Below are 14,064 nucleotides of genomic sequence, written 5' to 3'. Positions count from 1 at the left end.
CAATCGCTCGTGTCCTCAGCTGCTTCCTTGTGGCTTCACTGCCTGATTCGCCTACTGCGAATGTGCGAGATCGCGGCATCGACCGTCACTGGTCCCCGCTCTCCTCCTGGGAAGTGGTTTCCCAGGAGACAGCGGGGGGGGGGGGGGGTGATGTGTCAGGCTGGATTCCCGTGGGGATCCTAACCCGGAAGTGGTGTAAATACCTGTCTCAGACAGGTATCTGCACCCCCCTCACCCCTTAAAAGGTGTCAATGTGACACCGGAAGGGGGGGGGATCCAAAAAGCGGAGGTTCTTTTTTTGTGTGAAAACCTCCGCTTTAAGCTGAACTCAACCTCCCCTATCAAATATATATAATAAAGGTATATTGTATACTTATATGTACTTTCTGAAATGTAAAACATTGGCAAAAACAGTGAAAATGTACTTTTCTATCTACGCAGGCGCCGGAGCTTTACAGACAGCCAAATGTTTACAACCCCTCCTCCCGGACGTAAGGACGTGCCGACATGCATAGCCCGCGTGCACATATCCCCCTAACAAACATGGCGAGAAGTTCGTCACAGCAGAAAAAAAACAGACATGAGGCCCAACGTCGTGACGTTTTTGTCCTGACAGAGCGCCAGCAAGAAGCTGATTGGTCAGAAGGAGGTCGGCGCCCAGCGCTGCCTCGGCTGTGAGTGGTGGCGGGGAGAGGGGCGGAGTTTCTATTGGCTCGGACAGGTTAGCGCGCGAATAGGCTGATTGTGGTGCCTGGAGTGTGAAGCGGGATTGCGGGCAAGATGTGGAATAACCACGGTGAGTCCCTGGGTGCCGGGAATATCCCATACGGGTCAGCCCTTGTGTGTCGGTTTCCGCACTTGTCTAGCTGCCAGTGTGTTCAGGTGTACATTCCGGGACAGTGACGTTTATCATAGAATAGGGGACCCGGAGTGTTGATAAAATCTGTTGAACTCTATTTATTGCTGCGTCATGTTTTTTTTAAGTGAAATTAGTAAAACAAAAACAACATTGGATCAGTTTCGGTTCTTTAAGATGTGTAGCCCAAAGTGGTAGCTTTTATTACCTACAGGTACGCTTATAATGAAGCTTACCTGTAGGTAAAATGAAACTGTGCCCGTTTAGGTGATATGCTAGACAGCGCACCGCTGGGGGGGCTTCGTTTTAAAGCAGGGGTGTCAAACTGGCATCACTCCAGTTGTTTTGGAACTACAAGTCCCATGAAGCAGCGGCGTCACTAGAGTTGGTGTCACCCGTCCGGTAAAACATGGTGTCACCCCTCCCCCCCCCCCCTCTGTCTAGGCTGCCCAGCACCAAGCAGGCAGCGCACGGGGCACACCCCAAACCAGCCCCTGTAAATGATAGTATAGTGGCAGGTTAGGGTAGTATAGAGTGGTATAGTGGCAGGTTGGTGTAGTGGGGTGGTATAGGACAGGTTAAAGTGGTATAGGGCATGTTAGGGTGATATAGGGTAGTTTGGGGTTGCGTAGGGCAAGTTGGGGTTGCGTAGGGCAAGTTGGGGTGGTACAGGGCAAGTTGGGGTTGCGTAGGGCAGGTTGGGGTGGTGTAGGGCAAGTTGGGATGGCATGGGAAAGGTTGGGGTGGTACAGGGCAAGTTAGGGTGGCATTGGGCAGGTTGGAGTGGTATAGGGCAGATTGGGGTGGTACAGGGCAAGTTAGGGAGGCATAGTGGCATGGGAAAGTTTGGGGTGATACAGGGCAGGCTGTGTGGCACAGGGCTGTTTGGGGGGCACAGGGCAGGCTGGGCATGTCAGCTAAAAAAAAAAAAAAACGGGATGGGTGTCACCCCTCTAGCGGGTGTCACCCGGTGCGGACCGCACCCCCCTAGCAACGCCTCTGCCATGATGCATTGCAAGGCAGGACAGTTACAAAAAAAGACAAAATCTCACAGAGATACCAAGACTGGGATCCCTGGGGTTATAAGGGGCTACTAAGGCAGTGACGGACAATGATATATGTTACAAAATAGTTTAATAAGTATAAATCTACAAATTGATGGATAATAGCAAAAATATTCCTAAAGTTTTATATTGATCAATATTGATTAAAATACCAACTAGCTATGCCGGTCAGTGCTGCACCAATGAACCTGGTTCATTGCATGGTACAAACACATAAAGACTGGGACAAACATAGACAACATAAATCTGTGGCGTCCGGACGCCTAATGGAGCGCAGTCCGTTGATATTCCCATGTGGTAAAAAATTACCATCCGTAAATTAAATAATATAATATAGAATAGGGGGAATTATCAGCGTGGCGTCCCACGGAGGATTGGAAAATATACTAGTTATGGGCTAATGAGCATCAGATGCTATATGTAAAAATGATTGTAGCTAGCGGATGATTACTGGGGGCAGGAATATACGGAGAGATTACACAGTCCCGATAGATTTCAGAACTATTGTATCCATGCTGGTTGTAAAGAGATGGTTGTCCTATGTATGGGCCAATTGAGAAAGAAAAATTCCCATATATCCGTTGTTTATTTTAGAGTCCCTATACAGTCATTTCTTGTTTAGTACAAAGCGCATTTAATCTGGCAATCTTCCAAAGTTATGGATTCAGCAATTCAAACACATGTTATTCATAGTGAAGTTTGTATAAGGCTGATATTGCATTTAGCACTGGCACCGGGGTATTTAGAAGTTATGGTATAATTGGAACAGTCTTACCATCCTTGTAGTTAAAGGTAAGGTAACACGGAAATAAATCGCACATTCTGACTGTCCTCCTGCATGAGGGGTTTTGCTACTGCCGGCGTCTGTAGCGTACAGATGCGCTCTTGTGGTCAGTGTAGTAGCGATTACCCGGGGTCTTAGCGTTCCAGCCATATGTCCCGTGTCTGCCTGCTTGCTTTCTCTAGTTCCTTGCGCCAGATTAGGTCTTACAACAATTTTTGTGTTTGCAATCGTTTTCTGTGTCGTTTGCTGCAAGCCCAAAAGTATTCCAAAACTCCCGCTTGAGCGGGAGTAGCTTCTGCGGCTTCAGACACTGCGTGACGTCAACGCGTTTCGCACGTGGTGTTCTTTAACCAGTTTCCCGACCCCCGCATGTACATATACGTCCACAATATGGCACGTACGAGCACATGGGCGTACACAGTACGTCCTCGCCTATTAGCGGGTGGGGGGTCCGATCGGGAACCCCCCCCCGCTACATGCGGAGGTCGGGTCCGCTCGGGGAGCGATCCGGACCACGGCGCGGCTATTTGTTATAGCCGCTCCCGTCGCGATCGCTCCCCGGAGCTGAAGAACGGGGTAGAGCCGTATGTAAACACGGCTTCCCCGTCCTTCACTATGGGCGGGCGCATCGATCGCGTCATTCCCTTTATAGGGAAGACACGATCGATGACGTCATTCCTACAGCCACACCCCCAAACAGTTTGTAAACACATACTAGGTGCAACCCTAACTCCTACAGAGCCACCTGTGGTTAACATCCCAAACTGCAACTGTCATTTTCACAATAAAGAATGCAATTTAAATGCTTTTTTTGACTGTGAAAATGACAATGGTCCAAAATGTGTCAAAATTGTCCGAAGTGTCCGCCATAATGTCGCAGTCCGAAAAAAATTGCTGATCGCCGCCATTAGTAGTAAAAAAAAAAAATAATAATAAAAAATGCAATAGAAACTATCCCCTATTTTGTAAACACTATAAATTTTGCGCAAACCAATCGATAAGCGCTTATTGCGATTTTTTTACTAAAAATAGGTAGAAGAATACGTATCGGCCTAAATTGAGTAGAAAAAAATGTTTTTATATATGTTTTTGGGGATATTTATTACAGCAAAAAGTAAAAAATATTGCATTTTTTCAAAATTGTCGCTCTATTTTTGTTTATTAGCGCATAAACTAAAAATCGCAGATGTGATCAAATACACCAAAAAGAAAGCTCTATTTGTGGGGAAAAAAAGGACGCCAATTTTGTTTGGGGAGCCACGTCGCACGACCGCGCAATTGTCTGTTAAAGCGACGCAGTCCCGAACTGTAAAAACACCTTGGGTCTTTAGGCTGCATATTGGTCCGGGGCTTAAGTGGTTAAAGCGGAGCTCCACCAAGGGGAAAAAAAAAAATGCTGTAATTTTTTTTTTATTTTTTTTTATACATACCTGAAGTGCCTGTTGCTAGGATCGTCCTGATCTGCCACTTCCTGATCCGCGGTCCGTCTTCTTTCTTCTCCTCGGTTTCCTCCTGTGGAATGGGGTCTCAGGAGACATCACCCATTCACGTCGTGCGGCTCATGTATGCGCAGTAGATAATCGGGCGGTGAAGCCCAAGGCTTCACTTCCTGATTCCCTCACCGAGGATGGCAGCGGGGCAGCCGAGTGTTTGCTCCGATTTCGGCTGCCGTCATCGCGGGGCACCCTGAACAGGTAAGTCTCCTTATTAAAAGTCAGCAGCTACAGTGGCTTTTCCCCGCATCAGATAAAACGCACCACCCATAGGATGCATTAAGGTGAAAAAACTTGAGGGTTTTTTTTGTTACACAAGCACAATATTGCTCACACGTTTAAGAAAGATGTATATATGTATCTTTTTTTTTTTTTTTTCCGGCTTGCTCCAATCTGTGACATGATTTAGCTCCCCTGTGTTTGTCAGCAGTGGCTGCAGTGCAGGGAGCACTGACGATGGTTGGGCCATGGGAATCTATGGGTGACATCACCACTCCAGGCACTACTAGTAATTTCCAAGTGTTGTACTCCCTCCCTTGTAGTCACTGCTGGCTGACATGGGATCATGTGACCAGAGCGGGCTGAGAATAGGCAAATAATTTATACTTTTAACACAGGTTAGTGAGAATGTGTTTGGAGGGGGAGGGGACATTTTTAAGACTAGTAAGATTTAGGCTGGAATTTTACTTTACAGATTTTTAAATGCTATATATTTTTCAACTCATTTTATTTGTTTTATTTTTTGTACATTAGGTGGTTTTGATGGCGGCTATGGTGGCGGCACGGGTGGAGGAGGCGGAGGAGGGTATATGCAATCACCAGGTGGCTTTGGCTCCCCGGCACCTACACAAGGAGAAAAAAAATCTGTACGTATAAAAAAATATATTTAGTATATTTGCTTACTCTTTGTCTCAACCTGCAGAAGATGCTTTAAAACGGGGATTTCAACTTTCTAAACAAAGGGCCAGTCCTGGTGTCAAGTGGGAGTAAACGATGCCATATCTTTGGTGTTGGTGAAGTGGCTCATCTATATCGGTGGAGTGAATAGTGTGCCAGTGGGAGGAATAGTGCCCCACTGTTGGTGTCACTGGATGGAATGGTGCCCCAGGGGCTGGATATAGGCAAGCAAAGACTGCTGCTTTAGAACGGTTATCTACATGAAAGATCATCAAATTGATGAAAAAAAAGTACAGTTGGTTATCTTCAAAATTCGAATGTTTAAAATGGAACAAAAAACTATATTATAATTCACAGCCGCGTCTATTTAGATTTTTACTGTCTTCTCTTAAAGCGGAGTTCCACACATTTAAAAGTCAGCAGATACCTAAAGTGTAGCTGCTGACCTTTTTAATAATCAGACACTCGCCTGTCCCACGGTCCAGTGTTACGGGCGTATGAAGCCCCCGCGGCGCCGGCATTCTAACTGTGGGCACCTGGCTGTAGCCAAGCTGCGAATGGCCGGGCAAACTTCTGGGATCTGTGACGTGCCCCGGAAGATTGCAGGGAGGGGGTGAGAGGTGATCTTCCTTCTGGCACCGCCGTGCCAGGGGAGGAAGTGGGAGCCGGGTGCCTGTAAAAACAAATGTGGCATGTCAGGGGCTCACAAGCGCCTAAAGCGGAAGTTCCATTTCTGAGTGGAACTCCGCTTAAAAATTCTTATGTGGCCCTATGAACCAGAGCAGTGTTTCTTAAGACAGGAGTTGTTTTGAAGGTTTAAGTTTATCTAAACCGAAGGGGGGGAGGAAGTAATATGCTAATCCCAAATTCACATCTATGCAAGGGGTAGGCAAACTTAAAGGGGTGTAGAGCTACCTGAGCAATATGGGAGAAGTCAAAGATCACCAGGCACAGTGTCTCCTCCTCACACCTGGTTTAAACCCCTAGTTGCTGTATTACTAATCATGTGCATTGCACAGCAATCATGGGTTTAAGTCACACACTTGGCAAGCGGCACTCTTAGGGCAGGTTCAAAAGCCTGCTGTTGGGGTTTTACAATCCCTATACTCTTTAGCTGGTGTACACATGCTGCAGCAGGAATTAAACCTCCTGTTGCTTTTGGTAGCTGCTACCACCTGCAAATCGCGACCTTTTCAAGTAAATGGGGCCACTTTGCAAGCGTCTTGCAACTGTATGCTTCTGTGGGGTCCATGGGGTTAGGGCAGGTGGTGAGAGAGCAACACAATGCTGTCTGCTTTAACCCCTTGTTTGCTGCACTGCTAAAGGTTGCAGAGCACTTCCAGACAGCCTCATTCACTTAAATGGGTAATGCTACACCCATTTATACTCGTATAACTCCTGTGGCTGCAACATGTGTACACCCCTGGCCACTGCAGCTAAAGAGTAGTGAAACACGTCTTAACCACTGGGTTTTACCACCCCCCAACTGTAAATATGAATGAATCCTTACTGTTCTGAGTCCCATATGTCTGCTTTCACACTGATGTGCTGCTGTTTACCAGCACCGCTGGAGCAGTGCATCTGCAACTTTCCTGGTTTAGCTGTGCTTTGCCATAGGCTTCTATTATGTCCTGCAGGCGTAGTGCACTTTCTGAAAGTGCCCCAAAACACCTGCATTCAGATAGTGCACCAAACCCGCAGGATATAATACAAGTTTATGGCTGAGCACAGAAAACCTGCAGTGTGGGTAAACCACAGCACATCAGTGTGAAAGCAGCCCTATACTATAATGCCCAGTGTATTGCTTCAGACCTGAAGATCTTTTCTTTCCTGCTGCTGGCACCACTCTGGAGACCACTAGCCTGGTTAAGCGATTGTGTGCAGTGTCGCTTCCCATGGGACAGGAGCAATCACTACAGAGGAGGCGCTCTGTTTGATAATCTGGAATGGCGGGTCAGCAAGCCCAGATCTATAGGTTGCTAACCCCCATTTTAGTGCGTTTGCAGCTCCACTGAAACGCACTACAATCATGTAATCTCATTTCCTATTAATTCCGTTCACATCTGACGTTTCCTGCAATGCGTTTTTTTATTTTATTTTTTTTAAAGGTGATGTGACTTTTTTACATGCAGCACAGTGCACTTTTGGCTCCATTGACTTGAATAGGAATTGCTACAAACCCACATCAACATGCAGTTTTGGTGCGTTTTCCTGCCTGATAACAGATACCACCTCCTAGCAATATCAACACTTCCCCGAAATTCATTAAAATGCACATGAAAAAATGCGAATGCACTGAAAAATGCATTAGAAACACATCATCAGAACATACATGGATGTGAACCTAGCCTTAAATGTGTCTGCTGCATTCATTTTCTTTAAGGCCCCTTTCACAGCAGATGCAGTTGGATCGGTTGCATTTTTTTTTTAAATGGCATTCCCACTTCATTGATGGTGTACATTCCAAAACGTGCAGTAGAAGTAAAGTTTCTGGTTTTGAATGGACCCTTCATCTGGTGATCTGCCATTGTGTCTATGGTGGAGCATCAGGCACCTTTTTAGACGTCAACCTGTGGAGAGGGTCGCTTTTAAATGTTTTTTCTCTTTCGTTCATAGACGGACACAGCATCCTTTGACCTTAGGGTTATGTTCTTCCTACCAGGAGATTTTAGGCAGAATTCTTACAGCACTTAAGGTGTTAAAACTTTCCTTCATGCCGCTCCTCCCAGGGGGCGTGGCTCCCCCAGGCATAACCCACACCCTGCTCCAGCAGCTTCAGTTTGTTTCTGCCTAACCGTCAGGAGAGTCAGGCTCTCTCTGGACTCTGGAGTTTTTTCTTGCAAATTTTTTTGCATTTTGCGAGTTTTTTCTCGCTTTTTTATTTTATTTTTATTTTGAATCCTGCGATTCTTCTATCAACAGCCGACTGGGTGACAGGCTGGGTCCTCGACCCTTGTAGTCCCCCCAGGTTCGGCCTTCGAGCGTGTGCCGGCCCTCAGCTCCGCTTTGGGACGTCCACGACAGGCCCCATTGCTCCAGGGGCGGCCGGGGAACTTCGGTTCTAGGGCACACATATGACCGGTCTCTATGGCCTTGTCACAGTGTGTCTGGCTGACAACCATGCCGTTCGCGGACTTTGGTTCTGTCTGGGATACCTCCAGCCGGGTAGTCGCAGGACAGGTAAGTAGTGGCCCCTTACTCAGGTAAGTGGTCTGGCTGGAATGTTTTCCCTTGGGAGGTCGACTGAGGGTTTTCCCCTGCTTTCCTCTCTCCCTTATTCCTCTCCCTCCTTCCCCCTTTGGGTGACGGCTGTGCAGGGTTTTTTTTTCTCTGGGGCTCATTTTTTTCACTCGTGGTATGGCTGGGGCTGTTCTGTGTCACTGCAGGGGACTGTGGTGGACATTCTGGGCATTTTTGTGTGTGCTGTTTTGGTGTACTGTCATTTTTGGGTACACTGTCTTTTTAAAACTGCGCAACGGCGGCCATTTTGCCGGAGCCGCGCTTGTATTATTCGGCGGCCATTTTCTTGTGGCCGGCGCCGTTTTCAGCACTAGTTCGGCCTCTAGTGGCCGTTTCGGCGGGGAAAAAAGACCGCGAATCATCTGAGGGGACAGACGCAGCGCTGCAGCTTCTCCTCAGCACACACTTGTCCTTCACAGACCGCGCTGTACCAGGGGGGTGGTGAGTCTCAGGGGGCCCCAGACTGTGCTCTAGCGGCCGGGAGGTGACCTGTGGGGGACTTTTTTCCTGCCATTGGCAGTGGGGGTGACACGGCAGCTGCAATATGGAGCCTGAATCAGGCCCCTCATTCCTCACAATGCCGGAATTAACCCTTAGCGCCCCTTCCCCTGCCACATCTGTTGAATCGGTGTCGGCTGTCCTGGAATCTTTTCTCACCAGGTTTGAAGCTGCCAGTGCTCGGTTGGGGGGTAAAAAGCGCCCCCCCCCCCCGGAGGCTGTTTCTGGGGATATCTCTTGACGCAGAATCTGATAACGCTGTTGCTGCTTCTGGTTCTGTCATGTCAGAGGATGCGGGCTTAACCCACATGGACAGCGAGGATGACTCTGCTGCGGAGTCTGCTGACAAGGAATTTGTTGGAGCTCTTATAACTGCGGTACGTGAGACTCTTCATTTAGAGGATGTGGCGGAGACACCAGCGGTGCCAGTCCCTTTTGGATTCCGCAAACCACCGCGTACCGCTAAGGTATTCCCTTGTGTTCCTTATTTGGACAATTTGTTGTATAAGGAATGGGATACACCGCAAAAGGCTTTTACTGTTCCTAAAAGCTTTGCTACCCGTTACCCCCTGGAGGAGGATTTTTTAAAAAAGTGGGTCACTCCTCCGTCGGTGGACCCTCCTGTGTCCAGACTGAGTAAGGCTACTACGTTGCCTGTGGAGGGGGCTCCTGCTTTCAAGGACCCCGCTGATAGGAGAGTGGAGGCCGTGGCCCGCTCCCTGTTCTCGGTGGTGGGTTCGGCGGTAAGGCCGGCTCTGGCCGGCGCCCTGGTTGCTCAGACGCTAACTGAAAGGGCGAAGCTCCTGCTGCAGGATCTGGAGGTCCAGGGTGCTTCCGAGTCCTCTAGGGACCTGGCTGAGCAGTTGATTCAGGGGCAGAAGTTTCTCTGTGAGGCGGCTATGGATTCGATTCCTTTGCTTTCCAGGGCTTCTGTCTACGCAGTGGTTCTGCGCCGCCTTATATGGCTGAAGTGCTGGTCGGCTGACCAGTCCTCGAAAAAGGCCTTGGTGGATTTGCCCTTTTAAGGGCGGACGGCTCTTTGGGGCAATCCCTGGATGACATCATTAAGGATGCCACTGGAGGTAAGAGCACCTTGCTCCCTCAGTCGGGGAAGGGTAAGGAACCTCGCCGCAAGCAAGGTCCTACTTTTACTACCCCTAAGCGGTTTTTTCGTGCGCCCAGCGCGGCTGGAAAAGGTCCGCAAGGGGCAAAAGCCCCTGCTGCCGGGCGTAAGCGCCCCTGGTTTAACAAACCAAACAAGCCTGCGGACAAGCCTGCTTCCGCATGAAGGTCATGCCCCCGCCCCGGGTCTCGGGTGGGGGGACGGCTTCACGACTTCGCGGATCGGTGGAACTCTCTTCTGACCGACCGTTGGGTTTGCGAGGTGGTCGCCCTCGGGTACAAGATAGAGTTCCTCTCTTGTCCCCCAAACAGATTTTTTCCATCCAACCTCCAGCTTCCTCCGGATCGTCGGCTAGCCCTGTCCGGGGCTTGTCCAGGATCTTCTGGACAGAGGGGTGGTTGTGCCGGTTTCCCTCCGCTGGAACGGTTTTTGGGGGGTTCTACTTCAATCTGTTCGTGGTTCCCAGAAGGGAGGGGTTCGCCCTGTCCTGGACCTAAAGGCCCCTCAACTCCTTTGTCAAGGTGCAGTCGATTCAGGATGGAGTCGGTCCGTTCTATCATAGCGGCCCTCCACCAGGGGGACTTCATGGCGTCCTTGGACATCATGGACGCATACCCTTGCATGTCCCCGTTTGCACAAGTCACCAAAGGTATCTGCGTTTTGCGATCAGGAGGACCACTATCAATTCGTGGGCCCTCCCGTTCGGGCTGGCGTCGGCACCCACGGGTGTTCACCAAGGTGGGCTCGCCCCGATCCTGGCCTTGCTAAGGCAGCGAGGGATCGATATCGTGGGATACCTGGACGACCTTCTCCTGAGAGCTTCTTCAAGCTCAGAGTTGGAGGAGGACGTGTCCATCACGGTCGAACTCTGGCAGGAGTTCGGGCTGGCTTCTGAATCTCAAAAAAATCAGTGTTGGTTCCGTCCCAGAGGCTGGAACACCTGTGCTGGTTTTTGGATTCGGGGGAGGCAAAAGTGTTCCTCCCATCGGAAAAAACTACGGACCCTGCAATCTGCAGTGAGACAGTTGTCGACCCAGAAGTGGTCATCTCTTCGCTTCTGCATGCGGGTTCTGGGTCTGATTGGTGGCCTCCTTCGAGGCGGTTCCGTATGCCCAATTCCACACCAGGGTACTACAGAAGGAGATTCTGTCACTGATAGGACAGGGTCCCATCTTCTCTGGATCGCCAGATTCGGTTGAGCCATCTGGCCAAGTCTTCCCTGGCATGGTGGCTGACCGTCTCCGTGCTTCGGTCCGGGAAGTCTTTTCTTCCGTGCCGCTGGACAGTGGTCACGACGGATGCCAGCCTCTTCGGCTGGGGGGGGCGTCTGGGGCACCCAGTCAGCCCAGGGGCGCTGGACTCAGGAGGAGTCCCGCCTGCCGATCAATATCCTGGAGCTCCGAGCGATCAAGCTGTGCCTCGTCAGGTGGTCCCTGGAGCTGCAGGGCCGTCCTGTCAGGATCCAGTCCGACAACGCCACGGCCGTGGCATACGTCAATCATCAGGGCGGCACAAGGAGCTCGGCCGCGGCGACGGAGGTCGCTCACATACTTCGGTGGGCCGAAAGGTCCGTTCCGGCCCTGTCAGCGGTATACATTCCGGGAGTTCTGAATTGGCAAGCCGACTTCCTAAGTCGCACGACTCTGGATCAAGGGGAGTGGTCTCTCCACCCGGAGGTTTTTCAGATCCTGTGCCACAAATGGGGCACTCCAGACGTGGACCTTCTGGCGTCCCGTCTCAATCGGAAGGTACCACGGTTTGTGGCCAGGTCAAGGGACCCGTGGGCAGACGCGTCAGACGCGTTAGTGGCTCCCTGGGGTCAATATCACCTGATTTACGCCTTCCCTCCTCTAAGGCTCCTACCCCGCCTGCTGCGCAGGGTGGAAGCCGAAGGGATTCCAACGATCCTGATCGCCCCAGATTGGCCGCGTCGCTCTTGGTACGCGGACCTGGTACGTCTGGTAGCAGACGCCCCCTGGCGCCTGCCTCTGAGGGAAGATCTCCTGTCTCAGGGCCCGATCTTCCATCCTGCTTTACGGTCACTGGCTTTAACGGCGTGGCTGTTGAGAACCAGGTACTGAAGGACCGGGGCCTGTCGGGCCCGGTAATCTCTACCATGATGCGTGCACGGAAGTCCACTTCTCGAAAAATTTATCATCGTACATGGAAAGCATACATCTCTAGGTGTGAGGAGATGAAGTGGCACCCCCGTACTTACGTGGTGTCCCGGATCCTGCTGTTCCTACAGCGGGGAGTGGACCAGGCTCTTGCCTTGAGCACGATCAAGAGTCAGATTTCTGCTCTGGCTGTTTATTTTCAGCGTCCCGTGGCAGCGCACTCTTTGGTTCGCACGTTTGTGCAGGGGGTCCGGCATGTGGCCCCCCCGGTGCGCCCTCCGCTACCTTCTTGGGACTTGAACTTGGTCCTCTCGGCGCTTCAGCGTGCCCCCTTTGAGGACATTCGGGAGATCCCCTTGCTGACTTTGTCGCAGAAGGTGGTCTTTCTGGTAGCTATTACCTCTATCAGACGAGTGTCTGAACTGGCGGCCTTGTCTTGCAAGGCCCCCTACTTGGTCATCCATCAGGATAAGGCGGTGCTGCGCTCGCGACCTTCTTTTCTTCCGAAGGTCGTTTCGGCCTTTCACATTAACGAGGACATTGTTGTTCCATCATTATGTCCTCAGCCGAAGAACCCGAAGGAAGCCGTTTTACATTCTCTGGATGTGGTTCGGGCCCTTCGAGTTTACTTGTCGGCGACAGCTCCGTTCCGGAAGTCGGACTCGCTGTTCGTGTCTGTGTCCGGTCCCAGTAAGGGCCTGGCAGTCTCGTCGGCCACCATTTCCAGGTGGATCCGTCAGGTTGTGCTTCAGGCCTACGCCCTGAAGGGGCGGGCGCCTCCCTTTCGGGTCACGGCGCATTCGACCAGGGCGATTGGAGCCTCCTGGGCTTTCAGACACCAAGCCTCTGTGTTACAGGTGTGTAAGGCTGCGACTTGGTCGTCGGTCCACACTTTTTCAAAGTTTTATAAGGTGGATGTGAGTGCATCTTCTGATGCCTCATTTGGCCGCAGGGTGTTACAGGCGGCAGTTTAAGGTTGGAGTTCCTCCGTTGAGTAACTCCGGTTTTGTTTGGGGTGTAACCTGTTGTTTGCTGTTATTTTTCCCACCCCTCGTTTTTTTTTTTGACACTGCTTGGGGACGTCCCTAAGGTCAAAGGATGCTGTGTCCGTCTATGAACGAAAGAGAAAAAGGGATTTTTGTACTCACCGTAAAATCCATTTCTCTGAGTTCATAGACGGACACAGCACCCACCCCTCCTTGGTTTGTACTGCTTGTTACGAACTGAAGCTGCTGGAGCAGGGTGTGGGTTATGCCTGGGGGAGCCACGCCCCCTGGGAGGAGCGGCATGAAGGAAAGTTTTAACACCTTAAGTGCTGTAAGAATTCTGCCTAAAATCTCCTGGTAGGAAGAACATAACCCTAAGGTCAAAGGATGCTGTGTCCGTCTATGAACTCAGAGAAATGGATTTTACGGTGAGTACAAAAATCCCTTTTTTTTTTTACATAAGTGACCAACAAAGCTTAAGACCCTTTTAACACTGGGGCGGTTTGCAGGCGCTATTGCGCTAAAAATAGCGCTTGCAAACTGACCTGAAACAGCGGCTGCTGTTTCTCCAGTGTGAAAGCCCGTAGGACCGCTCCAAAAGTCCTGCTAGCCACATCTTAGAGCAGTGTGTTTACCACTCCTCCACCGCTCATTCCCAATGAAAGCAATGGGATACCGCCGGCAATGTGCCTCTGCAAAGGCGCGTTGCCGACGGTATTGACACTTTTTCGGCTGATAGCGGGGGGTAAAACTGCACCGCCAGCGGCTGAATACTGCCGCAATTCTGACGGTAAAGCGCTGCTAAAATTTAAGCGCTGCTTAAAATTTACCGCTACCGCACCTCCCGCCCTAATGTTAAAGGGGCCTAACTCCCACTTTAAGCAGTTAAAGGCACTACTCTCTGGATCCATTCATGAAACCGGTTTTCTATCCATGTACATACAATTTTTTCAATTCCAAGAAAATGTATTTTATAGAATAAATATTTGAGGTACACCATCAATGA

The 14,064-nt window shown here is 50.3% G+C and overlaps 1 protein-coding gene across 1 annotated transcript in view; it reads left to right on the top strand.

The window, feature by feature from the left end:
- The first annotated feature begins 628 nt into the window (after window positions 1-628).
- The window catches only part of RPA2 (replication protein A2), a 41,124-nt gene continuing 27,688 nt past the window's right edge, over window positions 629-14,064 (top strand). The window contains 2 exon segments of the mRNA XM_040338044.1: window positions 629-796; window positions 4,951-5,063. Coding sequence (XP_040193978.1) covers window positions 781-796; window positions 4,951-5,063 — 129 coding nt within the window. The 5' untranslated portion in view covers window positions 629-780.

Source organism: Rana temporaria, chromosome 2 (genome assembly GCF_905171775.1).
Source record: "Rana temporaria chromosome 2, aRanTem1.1, whole genome shotgun sequence".
Classification (NCBI taxonomy): Eukaryota; Metazoa; Chordata; class Amphibia; order Anura; family Ranidae; genus Rana; species Rana temporaria.
Note: the sequence above shows the minus strand (reverse complement) of the source record. Positions and strands in the feature narration are given on the sequence as shown.